This window comes from Carcharodon carcharias, chromosome X, assembly GCF_017639515.1.
Source record: "Carcharodon carcharias isolate sCarCar2 chromosome X, sCarCar2.pri, whole genome shotgun sequence".
Classification (NCBI taxonomy): Eukaryota; Metazoa; Chordata; class Chondrichthyes; order Lamniformes; family Lamnidae; genus Carcharodon; species Carcharodon carcharias.
Genome location: NC_054507.1, coordinates 25285184 through 25307134, shown reverse-complemented (window position 1 = coordinate 25307134; position 21951 = coordinate 25285184). Strand labels below are relative to the sequence as shown.

Genomic DNA, 21951 nt, shown 5'->3' with positions numbered 1-21951 from the left:
CATAATGGCCCGCCAGCGTAAAATGGCGGTGCGGAGCCAATTGCGGGCGGCGGTCGGCTCTGCCACCGCCCACTCCCGACAAGCCCGCCCGACACGAGAAAAATCCAGGCCCTTGATTCTTTTAGTACAGTGCTAAAAATGTTCACAGTGATCACAGTCATCTGTCAATAAATTGTAGATTGATCTCCTGCTTCGGCACCAGCAGGGTTCTAGTCATTGGTTTTACGATGCTGCCCTTAAACTCTGGTCTCACCTCAAAGTGGATTACAATCTGAAAAAAAAGACAGGTAAAATACACCACCACAGTTTCTTCACTACAGAAAGATTTCACATTGAATGTATACATACACTCCACCAAAGGACATCACATTCATCAGAATTATACCAAGGCTTAAAGAGTTAAATTGTGAGGATTAGGTGCTTTCCTTCAGTTTAGAAGGCTGCTGGGTGATCTGATCAAACATTTAAAATATTACAAGAAGTTGATAGGGTAGATAGGAAGAAATATTTCCTCTGGCGGGTGGACTCCAAAACAAGGTGGCATAATCTTAAAATTAGAGACAGGCTGTTGAGGGGGGAAATCAGGAAGCACTTCTTCACACAAAGGGTCGTGAAAACCTGGAATTCTCTCCCGCAAAAAAGTTGTGAATGCTGGCGGATAATTGGAGTTGTCAAGACTGAGATTGATAGATTCTTTGTCGGGTAAGGGTGTCAAGGGATATGGAGCAAAGGAGGGTAAATCAAGTTAAGTTAGGTCCAAATCAGCTATGATCTGACTGAATGGTGGTTCAGGCTCAAGGGGTTGAATGGCCAAATCCTATTTCTAATTATTGATAAAATCACCATCTAGAAATGGTTAAATAGCCAGCAGCCAATATATATCTTGCACATGCACTACTGAGTCAACTAGTGCTTTAACTATTCCATTCGCATCTATTAAGTTTCATGGCCATGAAACAATAAAACCATTTTCTATTCTGCCCAATAGATCCTAAATTCCTTAACTTACTCTAGCCAATGCCAGGTAGATCTCTAACTCCGCAATTCTTTTTCCAATGCAGCTCCGCTTCCCAAATCCAAATGGGATGGATGCGTAGGGATGAAAACTCTGATCCTTATGAAGCCATCGCTTGGGCTGAAAGCAGTCGGGATTGGGGAAGATTTCCTGATCTCGTGAGGTTGCATAGTGACACAGAGTAATCAGGGTCTGGATAGAAGAGTGAAGACCATTCAGAATCATCAGAGCAATGATCAGTTATCAGAACACATGGCTACCAGGAGGGTGCAGGAGTATTCCCATGCACTCTACCCCAAGTACACACAGGCAGCTAGGTCACAGCTTCAAGATTAGTGAAAGAACAAATCTCTATTTGCTGGATGCTTATGGAAGCTTTTTTTAAAAAATGACCTACTGTGTCAAGGTATTGGTTATGACTGATTTTGCTGTTCAATGTGAGAATCACTTTTGTCATCTTATTTCATTTGCTATTTTATACACTAAGTCCCCACTTTAAGTTGCCTCATTCAGCATTGTTTCACGTTCGCATCACGAATGTAATGGGGTAGGTGTGCGCACTTAGCATCGAGACTTCTGCTTTTGTGTTGTTTCACACTGGGGCTGACAAAGCGTTACGTGTCCCAAATGGCGTCATTTGGGAGTGGCCTCTTTCTTCCTCTTGCCACCCTTCTCGAGCCCTCGTTCACAGCAAGTGTTTGGGAGAGGGAAGCAGCGAGTGGGAGGGTTGGCTAGTGTAAGAGAGTGCAATGAGGAGGAGAGGCTGACGAACGGGAAGGAGTCAGCGATCGGGAGAGAGGGAGTCAGCGATTGGGAGAGTGCTAGTGTGAGGGTTGGCTAGCAGGAGGGTCTGGAGTGGGATAGGCTGGTGAGTGGGAGGTAAGTAGAAAGAGTTAGCATATTTCTTTTATATTTTAAAATTTATTTTATTTTAAGAGTTATTCCATTTACAAATACAGGAATTTAGGAATGTACAGTATTACACTTACAGGGTATAATGTTTTGATTTTTTTTTCTGAATAGAGAGGTCCTAAAAACCTAACTACAGCTTTTACATTGGTTGTAATGGGAAAATATGATTTGCTTAATGTTGTTTCACTTAAAGTTGCGCTTTTCAGGAGCACAACTACAATTTTAAGTGAGGACTTACTGTATATTATTTCACATACATACTAGAGATTTTGAAAAGAGATTTGATATGGTAAAAGCTACATTTAAGATTGTGAAAAGGTAGGCATAGAGATGTTTCCAACTGTTGGGGGAGTCCAAAGCCAGGGGGCCATATATGTAAGATAATCACTAATAAATCCAATAGGGAGAGAGGAAGAGAAGTTTAGGGAGGGAATTCCAGAGCTTAGGGCCACGGCAGATGGGAACTCCCAGATCCTCTGGATTTTAAAAATTCTTACAAATCTCTACACTGCTTACTTTTTGGGGAATGATGTATTCTCCAATTTGGATATCTTTATCTGGAATCAGACGAGCGTTACCCGGGATTACAGGATAAAGCCTGGAAGGTGGAAAAACGGAACATTACACGTATGTTTCAGTCAGAATTCCCTCGTGTATTCCTGATGTCAGCGGCTATTTCTCTCACCACTGTTTTGTGTTTCTGATGACAGATGTCTGTGCTTCGGAGATGAATACTTTCTCTGCTTTTGATCAGTGTCAGCATCAGGCTCTGCTGAGTTGGGGAAGGACACATCCTGTTTCCTTTATTCTGTGCCATCAATGTGCCTCTGCTTCAACCTCAGAACAACGCCCCTACTGTCATTTACCTACTTCCCATACCAGCCATGCCAAAAAGAAATGACATTTCTAGAGAGCTTCCAACACGTTCAAGCTCATTCTCTAAAGGTAAAAGGTCAATGATCTTTAAGGCCTTTCACCCTTCTCCTATTGGATGACCACTTCCACTAACTTTTTGATAACTTGCCCACTCCAATAAAATAACCAAATAAAACACAATTTTACAATTAATTTTCAGGTCAGAATTTGTGACTGCAGTCTTCCAGACACAAATCTCTGGATGCTGCAACTGAGAGATTCTGGACAGGAAAAGCCATATTGAAGGGACACCCACATTTTCCAGGGTAGCAACACTCATTCTTTAACCTCACCTCAATACTTCCTTCACAACAGCTTTCATGAGGGGCATCTTTGCCACGTCAGCAGCAGAGGGGACAGGCTTGTCTCCAACCATCTCTTTGATTTCTCGGTGCAGGGCTGCCTGAATGTCTGGGTGCCTGGATAACTCATATAGTGTCCACGACATTGTGCTGGAAATCTACAGGAGAAAGAGATTGGGAATACAGATCAATGTGTTACTAGCATTGAAAGGAAGGCTAACCACCTAGTGTAGCAATACAGAGTACTGCAGTAATACAGATAAGAAAGTCAACTCTCAGTCTCTGCTGTTAGTTCTCAACTGGGGTGTTACCAATACCTTAAGTATCCTTAAGCTATGTGAGAAGCCATTTACCAATGATAGCTCTCGCCATTGGCAGAAGACAGGACTGGACTTGGGTGTGATGCCTCTGTGGTGGAATGGCCTGCCAACATTGACATCAACGGACAATAATATTTGGTAGGGAGGACAACCAGTGGCCCACCTAAGCTAGCGGGTTTCCGGCCCAAGTGAGTTCTGTTAAGATTTCCTCTGCTGGATTTTGCAGAATCTGAAAACCACAAGAACTAATGGTGACACGCACTTACTGTGTCCACACCAGCGAGTAACAATTCTGTGACGTTGCCATAAATGGTTCTCATGGAGAGATTCTGGGACGACAGGAAGTAGGTCAGGTACTTCCCCTCAATTGGCTCCCTTCTTGCCAATTTCTGTTGAATTTCAGCCATCCTTCGGTCTATGTGTCCTTTAGCTGCAAAATAATTGCAAGGTAAGTTCAAGGATAAGGCCAGGCAGAGCAGCACTTTCTCTGACCAGCACTAATTGCAGTGAATCTCCATTGGAATAGCAACCTGGAGGGACATAACACATCACTGCTCCTGGCACAGTCTACAGTTCCAAGTGAGATTGTACACAATCCCTTGCATATTGAGTCGGTAGCAAGGCAGTGTCAGTTACAGGCCTGATCCTCACATGGACAGACTCTTTTTTTAAAAACAAAGGACCTTACAAGTCTAATTTTGAGGGAATAATTGAACCAGGAAAGTTAGCACCAGGGTATTAGCACCACGTTTTACTTGTATTTATTTGTTACTGCTAAAGATTTAAGTTGATTGGCAAAAGGATTAGTGGACGGGGAGATGAGAAGTTTTTTTTTTAAACATAGCGAGTTGTTGTGATCTGGAAGTCGCTGCCTGAAAGGGAGGCAGAAGCAGATTCAATAGGAACTTTCAAAAGGAGGAATTGGATAAATATTCAAGGAGAAATATACAGGGCTCAGTGGAAAGAGCAGGAGGATGGAACTTGTCACAGTCATGATGGTCCAAGTGGCCTCTTCTTGTGCTATAAGATTCTATGATTCTAACAGCTGCTTAATGATCTGCCTGTGTGCCTTCTGCTGTGGGACTGCAATCCGTTTATGTCATGATATTACTATGGAGCAAGGTGAGGAAGCAGGCCCCAAGAACTACCTCAGCTGGTACGAAGATTAAACCCACACTGTTGGCATTATTCTGAACCATATTCTAGCCATCCGGCAAACTGACCCCCTCCCCTGCCTTCCCATCCCCAATTGTAAAGAGGTCATCATAGTTTTCACACTATATCTTTACTTACTGGAGGAGGAAGAGAACCTAGAGAGGCAGCACTCGAGGTTCACAGCATCACTTACTCTCTTGGACCTGCACCACATGACATGCAGGCCAAAGTCCTCCTACTTCCAGTTACCTTGAAGACAATGCTTGCAGAAACTTTGGGTGGAATTGTCCGTGCCCGCTGTTGTCGGGCGTGTTTGGTGGCATGAGCAGACAATATGACAAGAAGGCCGAAAATTGGTTTCATGACGTCATGAAACCAGTTTGCGATTGTCTGTTCAGCCCGTTGATAGCGGGCCACGTTTCCTGCTGTCGGACATCGGGAACCTCATTGTAATACATCTGCATATCATAATAAGCCCAGCCTGCCGGAATCATCCACCCACGTTGGCGGGAAAACACACCGCCATGTTTCACAACAGCATATTTAAGGCGTACATCTGGCGAGCTGCACTACGCTCGGGACTTCAAGGTTTGTTTGCCTACCTTGCTTCGGGCAGCACTCACAGTCATCAGCGCCAGGCTTCACAGACAGCACCACGTCACTTTTAGGGGGACTCACAGCAGCTCTACCTACCAGGTCAGCTGTAAGGCAGGGGTGGCTTTTCAATGGCTGCAGGGCTAGGGCTTTCTTGGGGAAGGGGGAGAAGTGGCTTCAGGCAAGGGAAAAGGCTGCAGGGCGAGAGTTGTACTGGGGAAGGAGGGTATCTCAGGGAGTGTGTGGGGGCACATGTTGATCTGTGCAAGTGGCCTCAAGATGTTGAGGGCTGAGGAGGCAGTTCCCAGAGGAGATGAGGCCAGATGGATATGTAGGGTGTGTTTGAGAGAATGGGTGGTGATGTCCCTTGAGCTGGCAGTGAGTGAGATGCCAATGAATGTGTGATGGGCTTGAGGGTGAGAGTTTAGAATGATGAGATGGTTGCCTTATCCTGGCAGCACGGATGAGATCATTCATCTTCTATCTGCACTGGATGGACAAACTCTTCTCTGCAGCATTGGCACTGATCACCACTGCCATTACGGACCAAGCCAGAGTGGTAATGTAGCTGCCCCTCCTGCGGCCAGAGCGGGGGTAGAGGACATCACGGCTGGCCTCCACAGTGTCCAAAAGGCGCTCGAGGGATGCCTCACTAAACCTGGGGTCTGCAGTATTCTTGCCTTTTGGGGCCATGTCTTCTTTGCAGCAGTCCTGGGCTGGAAGCAAAAAGGTGTGCGTGCGGCTACACTTTAAATATGGTGGCCGGCATGATGAAGTGGCATGGCAGGCGAATCAGAGTCCACCCACCATCAAAATGGCATGTTTACTAGTAAGCATAATTAATGCGGTGGGATTAACTGTGGATGCTGGAAATCCAAAACAAAAACAGAATTACCTGGAAAAACTCAGCAGGTCTGGCAGCATCGGCGGAGAAGAAAAGAGTTGACGTTTCGAATCCTCATGACCCTTCAACAACATGACCCCAGCTATGCCTGTCTCTTTATGGGGTATGTGGAACATTCCTTGTTCCAGTCCTCCGGCCCCCTCCCACAACTCTTTCTCCGGTACATCGATGATTACTTCGGTGCTGCTTCGTGCTCTCGTCTGGACCTGGAAAAATTTATTAATTTTGCTTCCAATCTCCACCCCTCCATCATTTTCACATGGTCCATCTCTGACACTTCCCTTCCCTTCCTTGACCTCTGTCTCAATTTCTGGTGATAGACTGTCCACCAATATCCATTACAAGCTTACCGACTCCCACAGCTACCTCGACTACAGCTCCTCACACCCCGCTTCCTGTAAGGACTCCATCCCATTCTCTCAGTTCCTTCGCCTCCGTCGCATCTGTTCTGATGATGCTACCTTCAAAAACAGTTCCTCTGACATGTCCTCCTTCCTTAACCGAGGTTTTCCACCCCGGTCGTTGACAGGGCCCTCAACCGTGTCCAGCCCATCTCCCGCGCATCCGCCCTCACGCCTTCTCCTCCCTCCCAGAAACATGATAGGGTCCCCCTTGTCCTCACTTATCACCACACCAGCCTCCGCATTCAAAGGATCATCCTCTGCCAACTCCAGCATGATGCCACCACCAAACACATCTTCCCTTCACCCTCCCTGGCGGCATTCCATAGGGATCATTCCCTCCGGGACACCCTGGTCCACTCCTCCATCATTCCCTACTCCTCAACCCCCACCTATGGCACCTCCCCATGCCCACGCAAAAGATGCAACACCTGCCCCTTCTCTTCCTCTCTCCTCACCGTCCAAGGGCCCAAACACTCCAGCATTTCACTTGCATTTCCCCTAACTCAGTCTACTGCATTCGTTGCTCCCAGTGTGGTCTCCTCTACATTGGAGAGACCAAACGTAAACTGGGTAAACTGCGGTCTGTCCGCAAGAAAGACCCAAACCTCCCTGTTGCTTGCCATTTCAACCTCCACCCTGCTCTCTTGCCCACATGTCCGTCCTTGGCTTGCTGCATCGTTCCAGTGAAGCCCAACGCAAACTGGAGGAACAGCACCTCATCTTCCGACTAGGCACTTTACAGCCTTCTAGACTGAATATTGAATTCAACAACTTTAGATCTTGAACTCCCTCCTCCATCCCCACCCCCTTTCCGTTTCTTCCCCATTCATTTTGTTTTTTCCAATAATTTATATAGATTTTTCTTTTCCCACCTATTTCCATTATTTTTAAATCTATACCTTTTATGCCCTGTTAGCCTTTCCACCCCACCCCCACTAGAGCTGTACCTTGTGTGTCCTGCCATCCATTCTTAATTAGCACATTCATTGTTCTTTGTTCCTCTGTCTGTGACATCTTTTGATTATCTGCTCCTATCACTGCTTGCCTGTCCCTACAACCACAGCCCCCCCCAACTTCTCTGCCCCCCCCCACCCCCCCCCCCCCCCCACCATAAACCAGCTTATATTTCACCCCTCTCATATTCACTCAGTTCTGTTGAAGGGTCATGAGGACTCAAAACATCAACTCTTTTCTTCTCCGCTGATGCTGCCAGACCTGCTGAGTTTTTCCAGGTAATTCTGTTTTTGTTTGGGATTGGGATGATACTGTGTGAGAAGCTGCCATTGCGGCCGGTAGGTAAAACATCATTTTCCCCGCCCACTACTGCACTTAGTGTAAATCTGGGACAATTCCGCCCTTTGTTTTACAAAGGAAGCGATTAGTGATTTATGCTGCAGGCCATGTGTCAGTTCCACCATGGGCACATCTCTGTCAGGGTCTGTAAAGGGCACCACCACCCTGAACTGTGACAAGCCAGGCTGCCACTGGAGACAGTCACCATCGCCATTTAGACGTATAAAACAGGACACAGACACACTGGGATAGGTTTTTACTCTTAGGTGGGCAGTGGTTCACAGGCATTGGACGTCAAATGATGCTAGCTCTTTAACTGGTACAGTTCACTCTGATCTGGTTTCCCTGCCCTTTCTTCATATCCTTTTATATTCTCCGTTTTCAAATTCTGATCCAGTTTCATTTGAGGTGATGTTACAGTGTGGTGAAAGCATGAATAACATCTCCCCACTTCCTCAGCCTCAACACTTTGAAAGGGGGCAAACTCCATTGCCAAGTCAACAAAGAATCTCACATACCAAAAGCAAACATGTAATCCCAGCAGGCAATGAATTTCTGCCAGGGTTCTGGGTAGATTTTATGCAGAAACTTTGGCATCGCCATGGTGATGAGCGTCATTTGAAACATGGTGTTAATTGACTGTATAAAATCTTCTGTTTCTTTGGGAACCTCAGCCTTGAGGCAGCCAATCCGTGTCTCAAAGAGTACTGAAGAGATACCTAGAAGAATTGCAGAGGTGGACAGAGGTTATTCCTTGTGAAAGTTAAAAACCAGCTCAGTAATCTCACAACATTATTTAGGGCTGAAATAAAAACACAAGATGCTGGAAAAATTCAGCAGGTCTGTGGAGAGAGAAACAGAGTTAACATATTTTTCCTATCTCCACAGATGCTGCCAGACCTGAGTTTTTCCAGCATTTTCTGTTTTTATTTCAGATTTCCAGCATTCGCGTATTTTGCTTTTATTTGGGGCTGACTAGTTTAGCACATTATTCTGTTAGTTCTGGGACCTGAATTGAGCCACGACTAACAGAAGGCCCTTTGATTTTGTTCCAGCTCCAGGAATATGAATTACCTGAGCTGCTCTCTCCTGCTTAGGACCAGTGGTTCACAGTGTACATAGGTCAACTCTACCTTTTGTCAGTTTATTTCTCCTCCTCCGCTCCCCTTCCCCAACAAAACCCACTCTGATGTCTGCCTTCGGCCTCCTACACTGTTCCAGTGAAGCTCAACATAAACTGAAGGAACAGCACTTCATCTTTCAATTAGGCACTTTATTGTCTTCTGGACTCAACATTGACTTCAACAATTCCAAATCATCACCTCTGCCCCCATTCATTCGGCACTGTTGATGACTCTGCTGTTGTCGTTTACAGTTCTAGACCCATCTTTTGTTTCTTTACTTGTTCCATTATCACCCCCTTCTGCCTTAACCATCATCCATTTTGTCATTTAACGTCTCCTGCCTTCCACCCTAACACAGCCCTTCCCTGTTCTTCCCCCTTCTTTCCCTGCCTCAACTTGCTTGAAACGTGTTACATCACAAATTACATGTGATAATGACCAGATCATCAGTTTTAGTGATGTTGGTTGAGGGATAAGTAAGTTCAGACACAAGAGGTGTAACTGGACAGCACTCATTGATTTTCATTTCTAAACTCAAGTTTTTCTACAATTCACAAGATGTGGGTGGACCTTTGACTAGGACATCTGGTTATTATCAGGATGAACAGGAATCTCAGTGGGGGAAATTATAACCTAATGCCTGGTGGAAAGCCCACAGGATCAGGTATATTGCTGGTTTTACACCCTGCCCAGATTCTACTCTCCAGTATGGTCATGGAGAACAATATTGGATCGGGTGTAAAACCCGTGTTCCACGTGATCCTGTAGGTTTCCTGCTTGGTAAATTGGGTTAAAAGTACTCCGAGAGTCAGGTTGGATAGGAAATAAATTAAGGACATAAGGATCTCTTGAAGGATTTCCTTCCTTCCGCCCTTTCCCCTCTTTATGTGTGCAGCCCTCACCTTCTAATCCAAACTTGTAGAACTCGCTTGCCAGGTCCTTCACCAGGCCATCATCATTTTTGGTCTGTTGGTGCCGAAGCCTATAGATTAGGTCAGTGACAACCCCATTGAGGACGCCATCATATGCCTCCACTTCCTTGGGCTTCAGCATGTGTTTGCTGAGTATGCTGCGGAGCTTCTGCCACTCCTCTCCCTCCCTGCAAGAAAAAAGTTGCCTTAACACAGCAGAAATAATGGCAATGACCAACAGCTCGCTGCTCACAAGGTCACAGGGCCACAAGGTACCTTTATATACATTAACCATCATTATCTTTTGCAGGGTAAGGAGCTACTGACAGTTTCAACATAGATAGGTCAACAGGAGAGAGGTCATTTGACTCATTCCTCCTGTACTGGTGCTAATCCAATTCCATTTTCTTGCTCTTGCACTGTATTCTTTTATATTCTTCCTTTAAAAATACTTAACTAATTTCCTTTAAGATGATGTTATAACAGGAAGTCATGTTATAAAAATAAGAACTTGCATTTCTATACTGTAGTGCCTTTCAGAACCTCGGGATGTCCCAAAGTGCTTTACAGCTAATGACGTACTTTTTGAAGTGTAGTCACTGTTGTAATGTAAGAAAGGTAGCAGCCAATTTTGCACTCAGCAAGCTCCCACAAACAACAATGTGATAATGACCAGATAATCTGTTTATGTGATGTTGGTTGAGGGGTAAATATTGGCCAAGATACCAAGAAGAATTCCCCTGCTCTTCTGCAAAATAGTGGCCGTGGGATCTTTTATGTCCACCTGAGAGGGCTGATGGGGTCTTGGTTTAATGTCTCATCCAAAAGGCAAATAAATTGATGCTACACTAAAAGGGAGCAGGCATTGGAGATGCGACTTCAACATGGTGTCATCAATTATCTGATCACTTCCCCATTTGAGCACAGCTCTCTGTTGGAAGAGTGAGGTTGGTCAATTTATCCTGCAGTCTCTGCCTCTTGTGGTAAAGCATTCCGTGTTCACCTAACATCTTCTGTAGAAAAAATGTCTTCAATCCTCACCTTTCATTCTTTTGGTGATAAGAGCAGTGGAACATTTGGTCAGTTTCAGCTCAAGATCTTGATGTGAAACTGGCAGAACCTTCTATTCCTTTCTGCCTCATGTTTTTTTCAACTTCACCTTAAATGCATCAACGCTATTCAGCTCAACTATTTCTTGTGGGAGCGAGCCCCACATTCTCCCCACTCTCTGGGTAAAGAAGTTTCTCCTGAATTCCCCTGATTGGATTTATTAGTGACAGTCTTACATTTGTGGTCCCCTAGTTCTGGTCTCCACCGCAGGTGGTGGCTTTTTTTCTGACTGTGGTAGAAAATTATTTTCTGAAGTAAAACTGGTTGCTGGTTTTCTATTGGAGGGCTGAGCCCATACCTTGGAGCTATCCTGTAAGTACGAGGCTCATTTCGGAAGCCTTTATAATGCAGCTGTTCAACCTACAGACTGAGAGGCAGAAACAGCAGACTTGCTCAGTCATTCCTTCTTTTTGCTTACAGCTGCTGACTGAGGGATTTGGGACAAACTCTTACATTTTACAATGAAAGCAAAATGCTTGGCAAAGGTCTGAAAGAAACGTGTGAGTCAGTCACGACTAAGAAGGAATATCAACAACTTCCTCCGGGTCATATGTCTGGCAACAGATCTATGGAAATATTAAAAATGTCCAGGAATGGTCAGAAATCAGAAGGAGTAGCAACCTTGCGTGATCACTATCACCCACCTATGGCAGTGTTATTCGCTAACTTGTCAATGCCAGTGTTCCTTTCCCAGGCAGCTAAGTAGGTGAATTTGGAGACCAGTGTGCCCTTGGCTTCCGTAGATCTAGAAGGTCACTATTTGAATAGCTGCTATGCTCAGTGTTTCACAGTTAATACTGGTGTTCCTTTCAGGAGCGAAATCAGGAAACACTGACACGTAAAAGGTGGAAGAAATTTGGAACTCTTCCACAAATGGCATTTGATGCTAGGTCAACTGTTAATTTTAAATCTGAGATTGATAGATTTTTTTTGTTAACCATTAAGGGATATGGAGCAAAGACAAGTATACGGAGTTAGATTGCAGGTGGAACAGGCTCGAGTGGCTAATTGAACTCCTCCTGTTCCTATGTTCAAGTCGATCAGCTTTGATTAATGATGAGTGATGTCTGCCCACCTTCATTCACCACAGGTTCTGACTAGTTGTGAAAGGTACCTTTTGACATTCCTTTCTCCAAGTTCAGATGTCAAAACAAAGAGTGGGGAAATTTCTGCTTTGCCAAGTGGTTGAAGAGCTGAGGTTGGTGCAGCACTTCGCAAACATCAGAAATTAGATATAAGCTTTTTCTCCCAGTTGTGAGAAAGACCCAGAGGGTTTTTGAGGCATTTATTATTTTTGAAAGATCAAGTTTTTTTTAATAAATCATAGTCTAGTTAAATCTATTAAGTTTAACTTAATAAACCTTTGCAGCCTAAGGTGTACAGTCAGTATTAGTTATTCGTCATGGAGGTCGGGGTAAAATTGGGCAGGTATAACAAAACAGGCAGTAGTGCATCAGCCTGTTATACTCTCACTGCCTTCAACTGAACTGAATATGAAGTAGGCGTATAACAGATGGCTGATGTGATACTGCCAATTTTGTGGTGCCTGCCAAGTTGGGTTTCTATCCCTAGAGTCTATGGTGGTGATCTGCAGTATTTACAGCAAATTAATTGTTTACCCTGCAATCCACAATTATAACATCTAATCTCCATTCACAGGATATCTGTGGAAGTGTCCTTCTGCGTAGACCTGAAAAAAAGCAACTGGAGTGTGTACGAATCATAAGAAAGCAAAGATAATCTAATCTGTCTTTGTTCTTCCAGAGAGCGACTGACCTGCAGTTGCATTTTTAACATTTTCTGGGTTTTTTTCCCCACTAGCCTGGCAAATTTGCACACTCAAAGTGATAGCTGCCAGGGCTTCCTCTCCACTCCCATCTCCTCCTCTCCCAGTTTCCCCCTCTTCACTTCCCTTCTCCCCCTTCACCTCTTTCATGTTTTATCAGGATATTGCAGCTGCCCAGTGCACTAAGAAAGAAAGGCTTATATTTCTATAGCACCTTGTTATGTTCCTCAGAAACACCTGAAATCCCTTCACATACAAGGAATTGCTTTGAACTATAGTGGACTCTCATGCAGGCCAATGCGGCAGCTGATTTGCACACAGAAAGATCCTGCAATCCACAACACGCGGGATTAGTGGTGGTGTCTGATCAATAAGGAATATTGACTGGGATACCAGGAAAACTCCTTGCTCTTCTTCAAATTGTGCCAGGAAATCTGAACCAATGGGATAGGTATTCAGGCTCCTGTGAAGCGCCTTGGGATTTTATATTAAGTTCAAGGTGTTATATAAACATAAATGTTGGTTCTTTTAACACTTCATCCAAACAGTTGAAGAACCACATTCTCCAGCTATCAGTTGCGTTTGGTGGCTGTTTCACATAAAAACATTCATGCACAAGTTTCTTTTAAGTCAATTGTAACTTCAGAGTTGATTTGGTTCTACTCACGCAGTGAGGAGCCCATAAGCGTGTCCTCTGTATTGTCTGTAATCTTTCCAAGATGATAAATCAGAACGGACTGGATGCTTCCCTTCCTGTCGCAAGACTTGTTCAATTAATGCTGGATCTGCAATGTGTATGGTCAGGATAGACCCAAAACGAGCCTTCCACACAGGGCCATACTTTGCCTTTCCCTCCAGCTAAGTAAAAAAAGAACATAAAGTGGGTGAAGACATTGGCAGTGCAATCTTTTAATCCTTCAGTTCCCAGTTCAATGAGAGTCAGAGGGTCTTGAAGACATATCAAGTGTCATTTCAAAAGGGGCTGCAAAACAAACTGACTTCAAAGCACAGCAGGGTTCGTTTACTTAGAAGCAACTCCCAGTCTTACAGGGCAGTGGTCATGTGAGACACAATCCCATTGAAGGCCTGGGGTAAACTGACATCTTTAAAAAAGGAATTGGATCGCTATCTGCTGAGAGGTGGTTTTGAAGGGTAAAGAAATATTAACAATATTTATGGGGATTTTTAAAAACTAAATAGGGGAGAAACTTAATATTGCTTAAAATATCAAACCGATGTGCAGTTTGGTGGATAGAGCATCTATGACAGAATAGTTGGAGGATTGATTCTACACATTGTATTTTCCAACTAGCACTGTCCCCATACAAATGCTAAATGTTGACATCCTAGATCCTTCTGTGTACTTTTTTGATGCAGACCTTTGAAAAGGAATTTAACACAAGTGGGTCAGACATTTGCACAGGTACAAGACTGGCTCAAAATAAACCCCAGCGTTCTCACCGATAGCAAGAAAGTCAAATGATCAAACCTGGAAAGACAAGCAATTACAGTGATTCCAAGGGCAGAATTTTATGTCCCGTGGGTGGGCACATGCCTGACCCCATCGGGCATAAAATAGCACATGGTGACGTCAGGTGAGCATCCAGACGTCATTGTGCACTCGTGCGATATTTTGGTTGGCGGGCGCGCTGCTGACTTTCGTATGCCCTATTAGGGCCTCTTAATGGTAATCCCTAGGATGTTGATCATGGGGGATTCAGCAACGGTAATGCCATTGAATGTCAAGGGGAGACGGTTAGATTCTCTCTTCTTGGAGATGGTCATTGTCTGGCACTTGTGTGGTGTGAATGTTTCTTGCCACTTGTCAGCCCAAGTCTGGATATTGTCCAGGTCTTGCTTCATTCGGACATGGACTGCTTCAGTATCTGAGGAGTTGCGAATGGTGCTGAACATTAAACAACTCACTGGAGGAGGAGGCTTCACCAATATCCCCATCCTCAATTATGGAGGAGCCCAGCACATCAGTGGAAAAGACAAAGCTGAAGCATTTGCAACCATCTTCAGCCAGAAGTGCCAAGTTGATGATCCATCTCGGCCTCCTCTTGAGGTCCTCAGCATCACAGTCTTCAGCCAATTCGATTCACTCTATGTGATATCAAGAAATGGCTGAAGGCAAAGACTATGGCCCCTGACAACATCTCGGCAATAGTACTGAAGATTTGTGCTCCAGAACTAGCCTAGCCCCTAGCTGAGTTGTTTCAGTTCAGCTACAACACTGGCAACTACCCAGCAATGTGGAAAGTTGCCCAGCTATGTCCTGTGCACAAAAAAGCAGGGGAAATCCAACCTGGCCAATTACAACCCCATCAGTCTACTCTCAATCATCAGCTAAGTGATGAAAAGTGCCGTCAACAGTGCTTTCAAGCGGCACTTGCTTAGCAATACCCTGCTCACTGATGCTCAGTTTGGGTTCCGCCAGGGATACTCAGCTTCTGACCTCATTACAGCCTTGGTCCAACATGGACAAAAGAGCTGAACTCCAGATGTGAGGTGAGAGTGACTGCCTTTGACATCAAGGCAGCATTTGACCGAGTGTGGCATCAAGAAGCCCTAGCAAAACTGGAGTCATTGGGAATCAGAGGGAAAACTCTCCACTGGTTGGAGTCATATCTAGCACAAAGGAAGATGGTTGTGGTTGATGGAGAACAATCATCTCAGTCACATGGCATCACTGCAGGAGTTCCTCAGGGTAGTGTCCTCGGCCCAACTGTCTTCAGCTGCTTCATTGATGATCTTCCTTCCATCATAAGGTCAGAAGTGGGGATGTTTGCTGATGATTGCACAATGTTCAGCATCATTTGTGATTCCTCAGATAGTGAAACAGTCCATGTCCAAATGCAGCAAGACCTGGACAATATCCAGGCTTGGGCTGACAAGTGGCAAGTAACATTCACGCCACACAAGTGCCAGGCAGTGACTATCTCCAACAAGAGAGAATCCAACCATCGCCCCTTGACATTCAATGGCATTACCATCACTGAATCCCCCGCAATCAATGTCCATTGACCAGAAACTGAATTGGGCCAGCCATATAAATACTGTGGCTACAAGAGCAAGTTAGAGGCTGGGAATTCTGCAGCATGTAACTCACCTCCTGACTCCCCAAAGCCTGTCCACCATCTTCAAAGCACAAGTCAGGAGTGTGAGGGAATACTCTTCACTTGCCTGGATGAGCGTTCCCCTCCCAGCCACTCACCAACCTGACTTGGAAATATATTGCTGTTCCTTCTCCGTCGCTGGGTCAAAATCCTGGAACTCCCCCCTAACAGCACTGTGGGTGTACCTACACCACATGGACTGCAGCGATTCAAGAAGGCAGCTCACCACCAACTTCTCAAGGGCAATTAGAGATGGGCAATAGGAATATAAGAAATAGGAACAGGAATAGACCATTCGGCCCCTCAAGCCTGCCCCGCCATTCAATAAGATCATGGCTGATCTGCCCCAGGCCTCAACTCCTCTTTCGTGCCAGCTCCGCAAAGCTGCCAACTCCCTGATATTTCTTAAATGCTGACCAAGCCAGCAACACCCGCATACCATAAATGAATTTTTTAAAAATGTCCATCGCCATTCAAGACTGGATGTGGCAGGACTACAGAGCTTGAATCTGATCTGTTGGTTGTGGGATCACTTAGCTTTGTCTGTCGTATGCTGCTTAGCATGCAAGTAGTCCTGCGTTGTTGCTTCACTTTTAGGTATGCCTGGTGCTGCTCCTGGCATACCCTCCTGCACTCTTCATTAAACCAGGGTTGATCCCCTGGCTTGATGGTAATGATAGAGTGGGGGATATGCCGGGCCAAGAGGTTACAGATTGTGTTCGAGTACAATTCTCCTGCTGCTGATGGTGCGCAGTGCTTCATGGATGCCCAGATTTGTTCAAAATCTATTCCAGTTAGCACGGTTGTAGTACCACACAACATGATGGAGGGTATCCTCAATGTGAAGATGGGACTTTGTCTCCACAAGGACTGTGCAGTGGTAACTCCTACTGATATTGTCATGGACAGATGCATCTGCAACAGTTAGATGGGTGAGGGCGAGGTCAAGTAGGTTTTTGCCTCTTGTTGGTTCCCTCGCCACTAGTTGCAGACCCAGTCGAACAGCCATATCCTTTAGGAGTCAGTAGTGGTGCCACTGAGCCACTTTTGGTAATGGACATTGAAGGCCCCCACCCAGTGTACATTCTGTGCCTCAGTGCTTCTTCCAGGTGGTGTTTAACATGTAGGAGTACTGATTCATCAGCTGAGGGGTGGGAGGAGGAGGGGGGGGGGGGGGGGGGGGGGGGGGGGGGGGGGGGGGGAGAGGACAGGGCATTGGTGGCAAACAGTAGGAAGCTTCTTAGGATCTGGGGCCTGTACTCAGGGCTCCCAGGGCAACTCCCACCTCACTGTATACCACTGTGCCACCACCTCTGGCAGGTCTGTCCTGCCGTTGAGACAGGACATACCCAGGGATGGTGATGTCTGGGACATAGTCATACTCTTAGAATCATACCTTACAGACAATGTCTGGCTGTTACTTGACTAGTCTAAGAGAGAGCTCTCCCAATTTTGGTACAAGCCCCCAGATGTTAGCAAGGAGGGCTGGGTGTGCTGTTTTTGTTTCCAGTGCATATGTTGATGCGGGTAGTTCATCTGGTTTCATTCCTTATTGATTTTTCTGTAGCAGTTTGATAGAATTGAGTGGCTTACTAGGCCATTTCAGAAGGCATTTAAGAGTCAGCCACATTGTTGTGGGTTGGGAGTCACATGTACGACAACTGTTTCATGGTCACCAATAGAGTAACTTTTAATTCCAGATTTATTAATTGAATCCAAATTCCACCAGCTGCCATTGTGAGATTTGAACCAGTGTCCCCAGAACATTTGCCTGGCCTCTGAATTGCTTGTCCAGGGACATTACCACTACATCACCGTCTCCTCTTGAAAATGTCGGTTCATCCAGGATTGGATGTCAGACAAGCAGTCTGACAACTTAGTGGCAGTAAAGAACTGTCCACTATTTGCCATCGTCTCACAGGCAAGTGATGTGACAATATGATTTGCATCATGTGTTTGACAACTTTACTTTTAAATTTAGAATTTACTTTTCCTGTGTAAATTCATTTAACTTTGCACAATGAGTAGTCCTGTGCTCCTGGGTCATAATCACAGAGTCATTTGCATAAGAAATGATGAGATCAGCTCCACTTCATCCACAATCATAGAATCAGACATACCAGGGCAATAAAATCATACACAAGAGTTGCACTTAAACACCACCTTCTTGGGCCATAAAAACATCTAGAAGCAATTCACACAATGCATTACTTGCATAATTTCAAAATTATGATGTGTTTTGGTAGAATAGACTTTTTTCCACTGGTAGGAGGGTCAGTAACCAGAGGACACAGATTTGAGACAATTGGCAAAAATCTAGAGTGGAGATGCATTTTTTTTACAAAGTGAGTTGTTGCGACCTGGAATGTGCTGCCTTAAAGGGTGGTGGTAACAGAAGCAATAATAACTTTCAAAAAGGAATTAGATATATTCTTGAAAAAGGAAATATTTGCAGGGCTATGGGAAAAGAGCAGGGTCTTGGGGTTAATTGCATGGTTCTTTCAAAGAGCTAGCACAGGTTCAGGGGGCCAAATAACCTTCAGTGTTAAATGATTTTAAGAGCACAGTGACTGTTATATAGGCTCAGGGAAGAGACTGCTATTCCCTTGTGTTATGCAGCACTATGATCTGGAAACTTCGGCCAAGACCGAGATGTCATGTAGGAAGACAGTTATGCACAGAAAGATTCTTAAATTCAGTCACTTACTGACTTTTAAAAAATGTCCCTAAGAACAAGCTGTAATGATAGATATTCAAATAGACATTAGTGAAAAAAACCTTTTTTTAAATGAACTGTCATGTTTATCAAAAACTAAGATTGCTGCCATTGATTGAGTCACATTTCTGCCTCTATTCGACTTTAAAAATGAAATTATGTGCACGAATCCCCATCCTTTATACAGTACCTCTCCATCCGAATTCCAATGTCATAGTACGACTGCAGTTCCGAAGAAGTCATACTGGACTCGAAACATTAACTGTTTCTCTCTCCACAGATGCCAGACCTGCTGAGCTTTTCCAGCACCTTGTATTTTTATTTCATTGTACGACTGTTCAGTCCTGGATCTACAATAAGATTCCAGATTTAAAAATGTCTTACTGCAGAATTTCACACATTGTCCTTACCTGAAGCTCATGCAACCTAGCCAGCCCTTTATTAAAGAACAGGTCATACGCAAACTGTACAGCGCTAGGACCCGGCATCTCAGCCACAGTTCTCAAGCTCTTTGTCTTCTGCTTCTTGTACAGGCTACCTTTCACCATTTCTGCAACGTACCTGCAATATGCAGGGAATCGGTTGACCACCTTTAGGACTAATGACATTGCAATCATCTGGTAAATAAAGCAATAATCCTCACCTTCATTCTGATGTCTTTATATTGCTACAACGCTGGCTGCTCAATTGGCGGCGGAGAAAGGCCTCTTGACTGACAGCATGTTTGACCAATCAACGGTTGAGTATGAGATTAATATTCTGTCAAGCCAATCAGAAGTGTCAAACAGGTTTGGTTGATCTGAACAACTTGCTAGATATTTAAAGGGACACTGAAGGAATCGAAGCAACGATCCTAGGGCGAAGTGGTGGGCTCTGTTGCAAGATCAATGGGTTCAAGGAAATGTATATTGGAAATAACATAGCAGAGAAAAGAAAACCTGAAATGTGTGCATTTATGTGTTTTTTTTAAATTTAAGAATAAAAGACAAAAGAAATAGCATCCAAAAATTGTTTTCACAAGGTTTTTTTGGTTGTAAGGGGGAAGAAAAGTCAGGCCAAAATAAAAGTAATGTGAACCGCAATGTTCCGGAGATGACACAAAGCAACAGGCAAAAGTCCCAAATACAAAACACACTTTGAGTCAAGGAGTAACGGTTGACAGGTCTGTGTTAAACTTCTGGTCAATATAATGAATATATTTAAACGATGGTACCTCTAACTTAATCAGTTACGTGTACATTTTTCAATTTCACCCAGACTTGGTCATATCGTGTTTTATAAGAAACGTTCTCACTTACAAATTTAAAAACCGTTGATCATTCCCCACTACCCCAGATTAGGATGTACCAGCGTCAAACGGGGAAATCCCTCCAGCAGTTTAATACAACGAGAACGCAGATATTTGACTAGTTGCTCATTGGGGACATGGCATTTCCTTGCTTGAAGTTAGGGCAACTAAATTTAAAAGAGAGTCAAGTCATACTGTGACTTTTTTTTTAAAGGTAAAGACAGAAAGAAACATTAAGATGGCCAAATTTCAAGAAACTGTAAAGTGGAATTACAGCTTTAATTCGGAAGTCGATCAGAAAGACAGCAGGCAGTAAAACGATAATTGGGAATATGTGAGCCGGATCAACCGATCTAAAGGATATTTAGAGACCTCGAAATAAAACTCTTAATAAGGGGTGTATGTCTTAATAAACACCTTATCAGCGTTTCGACCTTTCTCATCCTGCAGTGATTTGCTACTGATGGCCGTCATGTTCAGCTGGACATGGTACACAAAAGCAATAGCAGCGTTAGGGCAATGCGACAAATGGAAAACTACAAGATGAATGCATTCGATTGCACAGGGTCTTGCAACATGCAGCGGGATAGTGTCCTACGGGAGTAGTACACATATTACAACAGAACCATTTTCAGTGACACCCTGTACCTGATTTCCTCAGTAAATGAAGATAGTGTACTTTTTTCTAAATGATCCCACGTTTTTAAAGTTCAAATTTCATCACTTTTTTTTTGGGGGGGGGGGGTGCGGGGATGGTATTAGAGGAAGAGGGCACACTTCTGTAGCCTTCCATAATAAGGATGGATCAGGTGCAGAGCAAAAAGTGGCTATTATGGAGCAAAGGCAGGAAAATGGAGTTGAGGTGCAGTTCAGCCATAATCTAATTAAATGGTGGAGCAGGCCTGAGGGGAGTGTCTGTTTTTAGTGATGTTGATTGATGGATAACTCCACTGATCTTCAAACAGTGCCATGGGATTTTTACATCCTTCTGAAAGGGCAGGCAGGACCTTGGTTCTACATCTCATCTGAAAGACGGCACTTCCAACGATGCCTGCTCCTTCAGTACTCCACTGGAGTGCCAGCTTGGATTTAGTGCTCAAATCTCTGGCATGGCACCTAAATGCATGACCTTCTCATTCAGATGAATGCATTACCCACTGAACCACAGCTACATTTCTAGGCTTATGTTACTTCCCACATGTCCCATACTGAAGATATGTTTTTCAAAAAAACTTTAGTTGAAAGAATGGAATAGAAATACAGTCCTAACAGTGACATGTTTGAAATCTATTTCACATACTGTGTTACCCATGGCTTTCCCTAAAATTATGTGTTATAATATTCCTTTGTTAGGTAAAGATGTAATTAAGACCATAAGACATAGGAACAGAAGTAGGCCTTTCGGCTCATTGAGTCTGCTCCACCATTCAAATTATCATTTGTAATAAAGAATGTGAAGGCATTAGAGAGGGTGCAGAACGGATTCATGAGAATGGTTCCTGAGATGAAGAGCTTCAATCAAGTGGATAGACTGGAGAAGCTGGGGCTGTTCTCCTCGCAGAAGAGAAGATTAAGAGGAGATTTGATAGAGGCGTTCAAAATCTTGAGGGATCTGGACAGAGTAGGTCGGGAGAAACTGTTCCTGTTGGTGGAAGGTTCGGGTACCAGAGGACACCTAATCACTTTTAAGGCAATGGCAAAAGAACCAAAAGTGACACGTGGAAAATGTTTTTACGCAGCAAGTGGTTAGGATCCAGAATGCACGGCCCAAGTGTGTAGTGATGGCAGGTTCAATCGTGGCTTTCAAGAATTGGATAATTATCTGTAGAGAAAAAAATTTGCAGGGCTATGGGTAAAAGATGGGATGAGTAGGACTCAGTGAGTTGTTCTTGCAGACAGTCAACACAGACATGACAGGATGAATGGCCCCCTTTTATGCTGTTAACATTATATGATTATTTTTGTGCAAAAATATACTGGAAACTCAATTATAATTATGAACTTTAATGATAACATGACTGTGCTTATTCCACTTTATGCACACCAGATTGATAAATCTTTGTTGCTGCCCAGGTTTAATCAC

General features: G+C 44.2%; 1 protein-coding gene across 1 annotated transcript; it reads right to left on the bottom strand.

Moving 5' to 3' along the window:
- Positions 1 to 47: 47 nt before the first annotated feature.
- Positions 48 to 20342, bottom strand: LOC121273251 (25-hydroxyvitamin D-1 alpha hydroxylase, mitochondrial). The gene is made up of 10 exons (XM_041180282.1): positions 20286 to 20342; positions 18991 to 19197; positions 13413 to 13603; positions 9841 to 10037; positions 8333 to 8533; positions 3731 to 3894; positions 3136 to 3302; positions 2444 to 2525; positions 1010 to 1207; positions 48 to 271 (listed from the first exon to the last, which is right to left on the bottom strand). Exons 1-10 carry the CDS (start codon positions 20340 to 20342, stop codon positions 158 to 160), a joined length of 1578 nt encoding a protein of 525 aa, XP_041036216.1. The 3' UTR covers positions 48 to 157.
- Between the last annotated feature and the right edge of the window lie 1609 nt (positions 20343 to 21951).

Excerpts from the sequence above, each read along its gene's own strand:
- LOC121273251 (XM_041180282.1), bottom strand. The coding sequence starts at position 20,342 with ATGACGGCCATCAGTAGCAAATCACTGCAGGATGAGAAAGGTCGAAAC. Across the intron at positions 3,895-8,332 it reads GGATTACATGTTTGCTTTTG|CTAAAGGACACATAGACCGA; the intron begins GTATGTGAGATT and ends ATTATTTTGCAG. Across the intron at positions 2,526-3,135 it reads GTTGTGAAGGAAGTATTGAG|GCTTTATCCTGTAATCCCGG; the intron begins GTGAGGTTAAAG and ends TCCACCTTCCAG.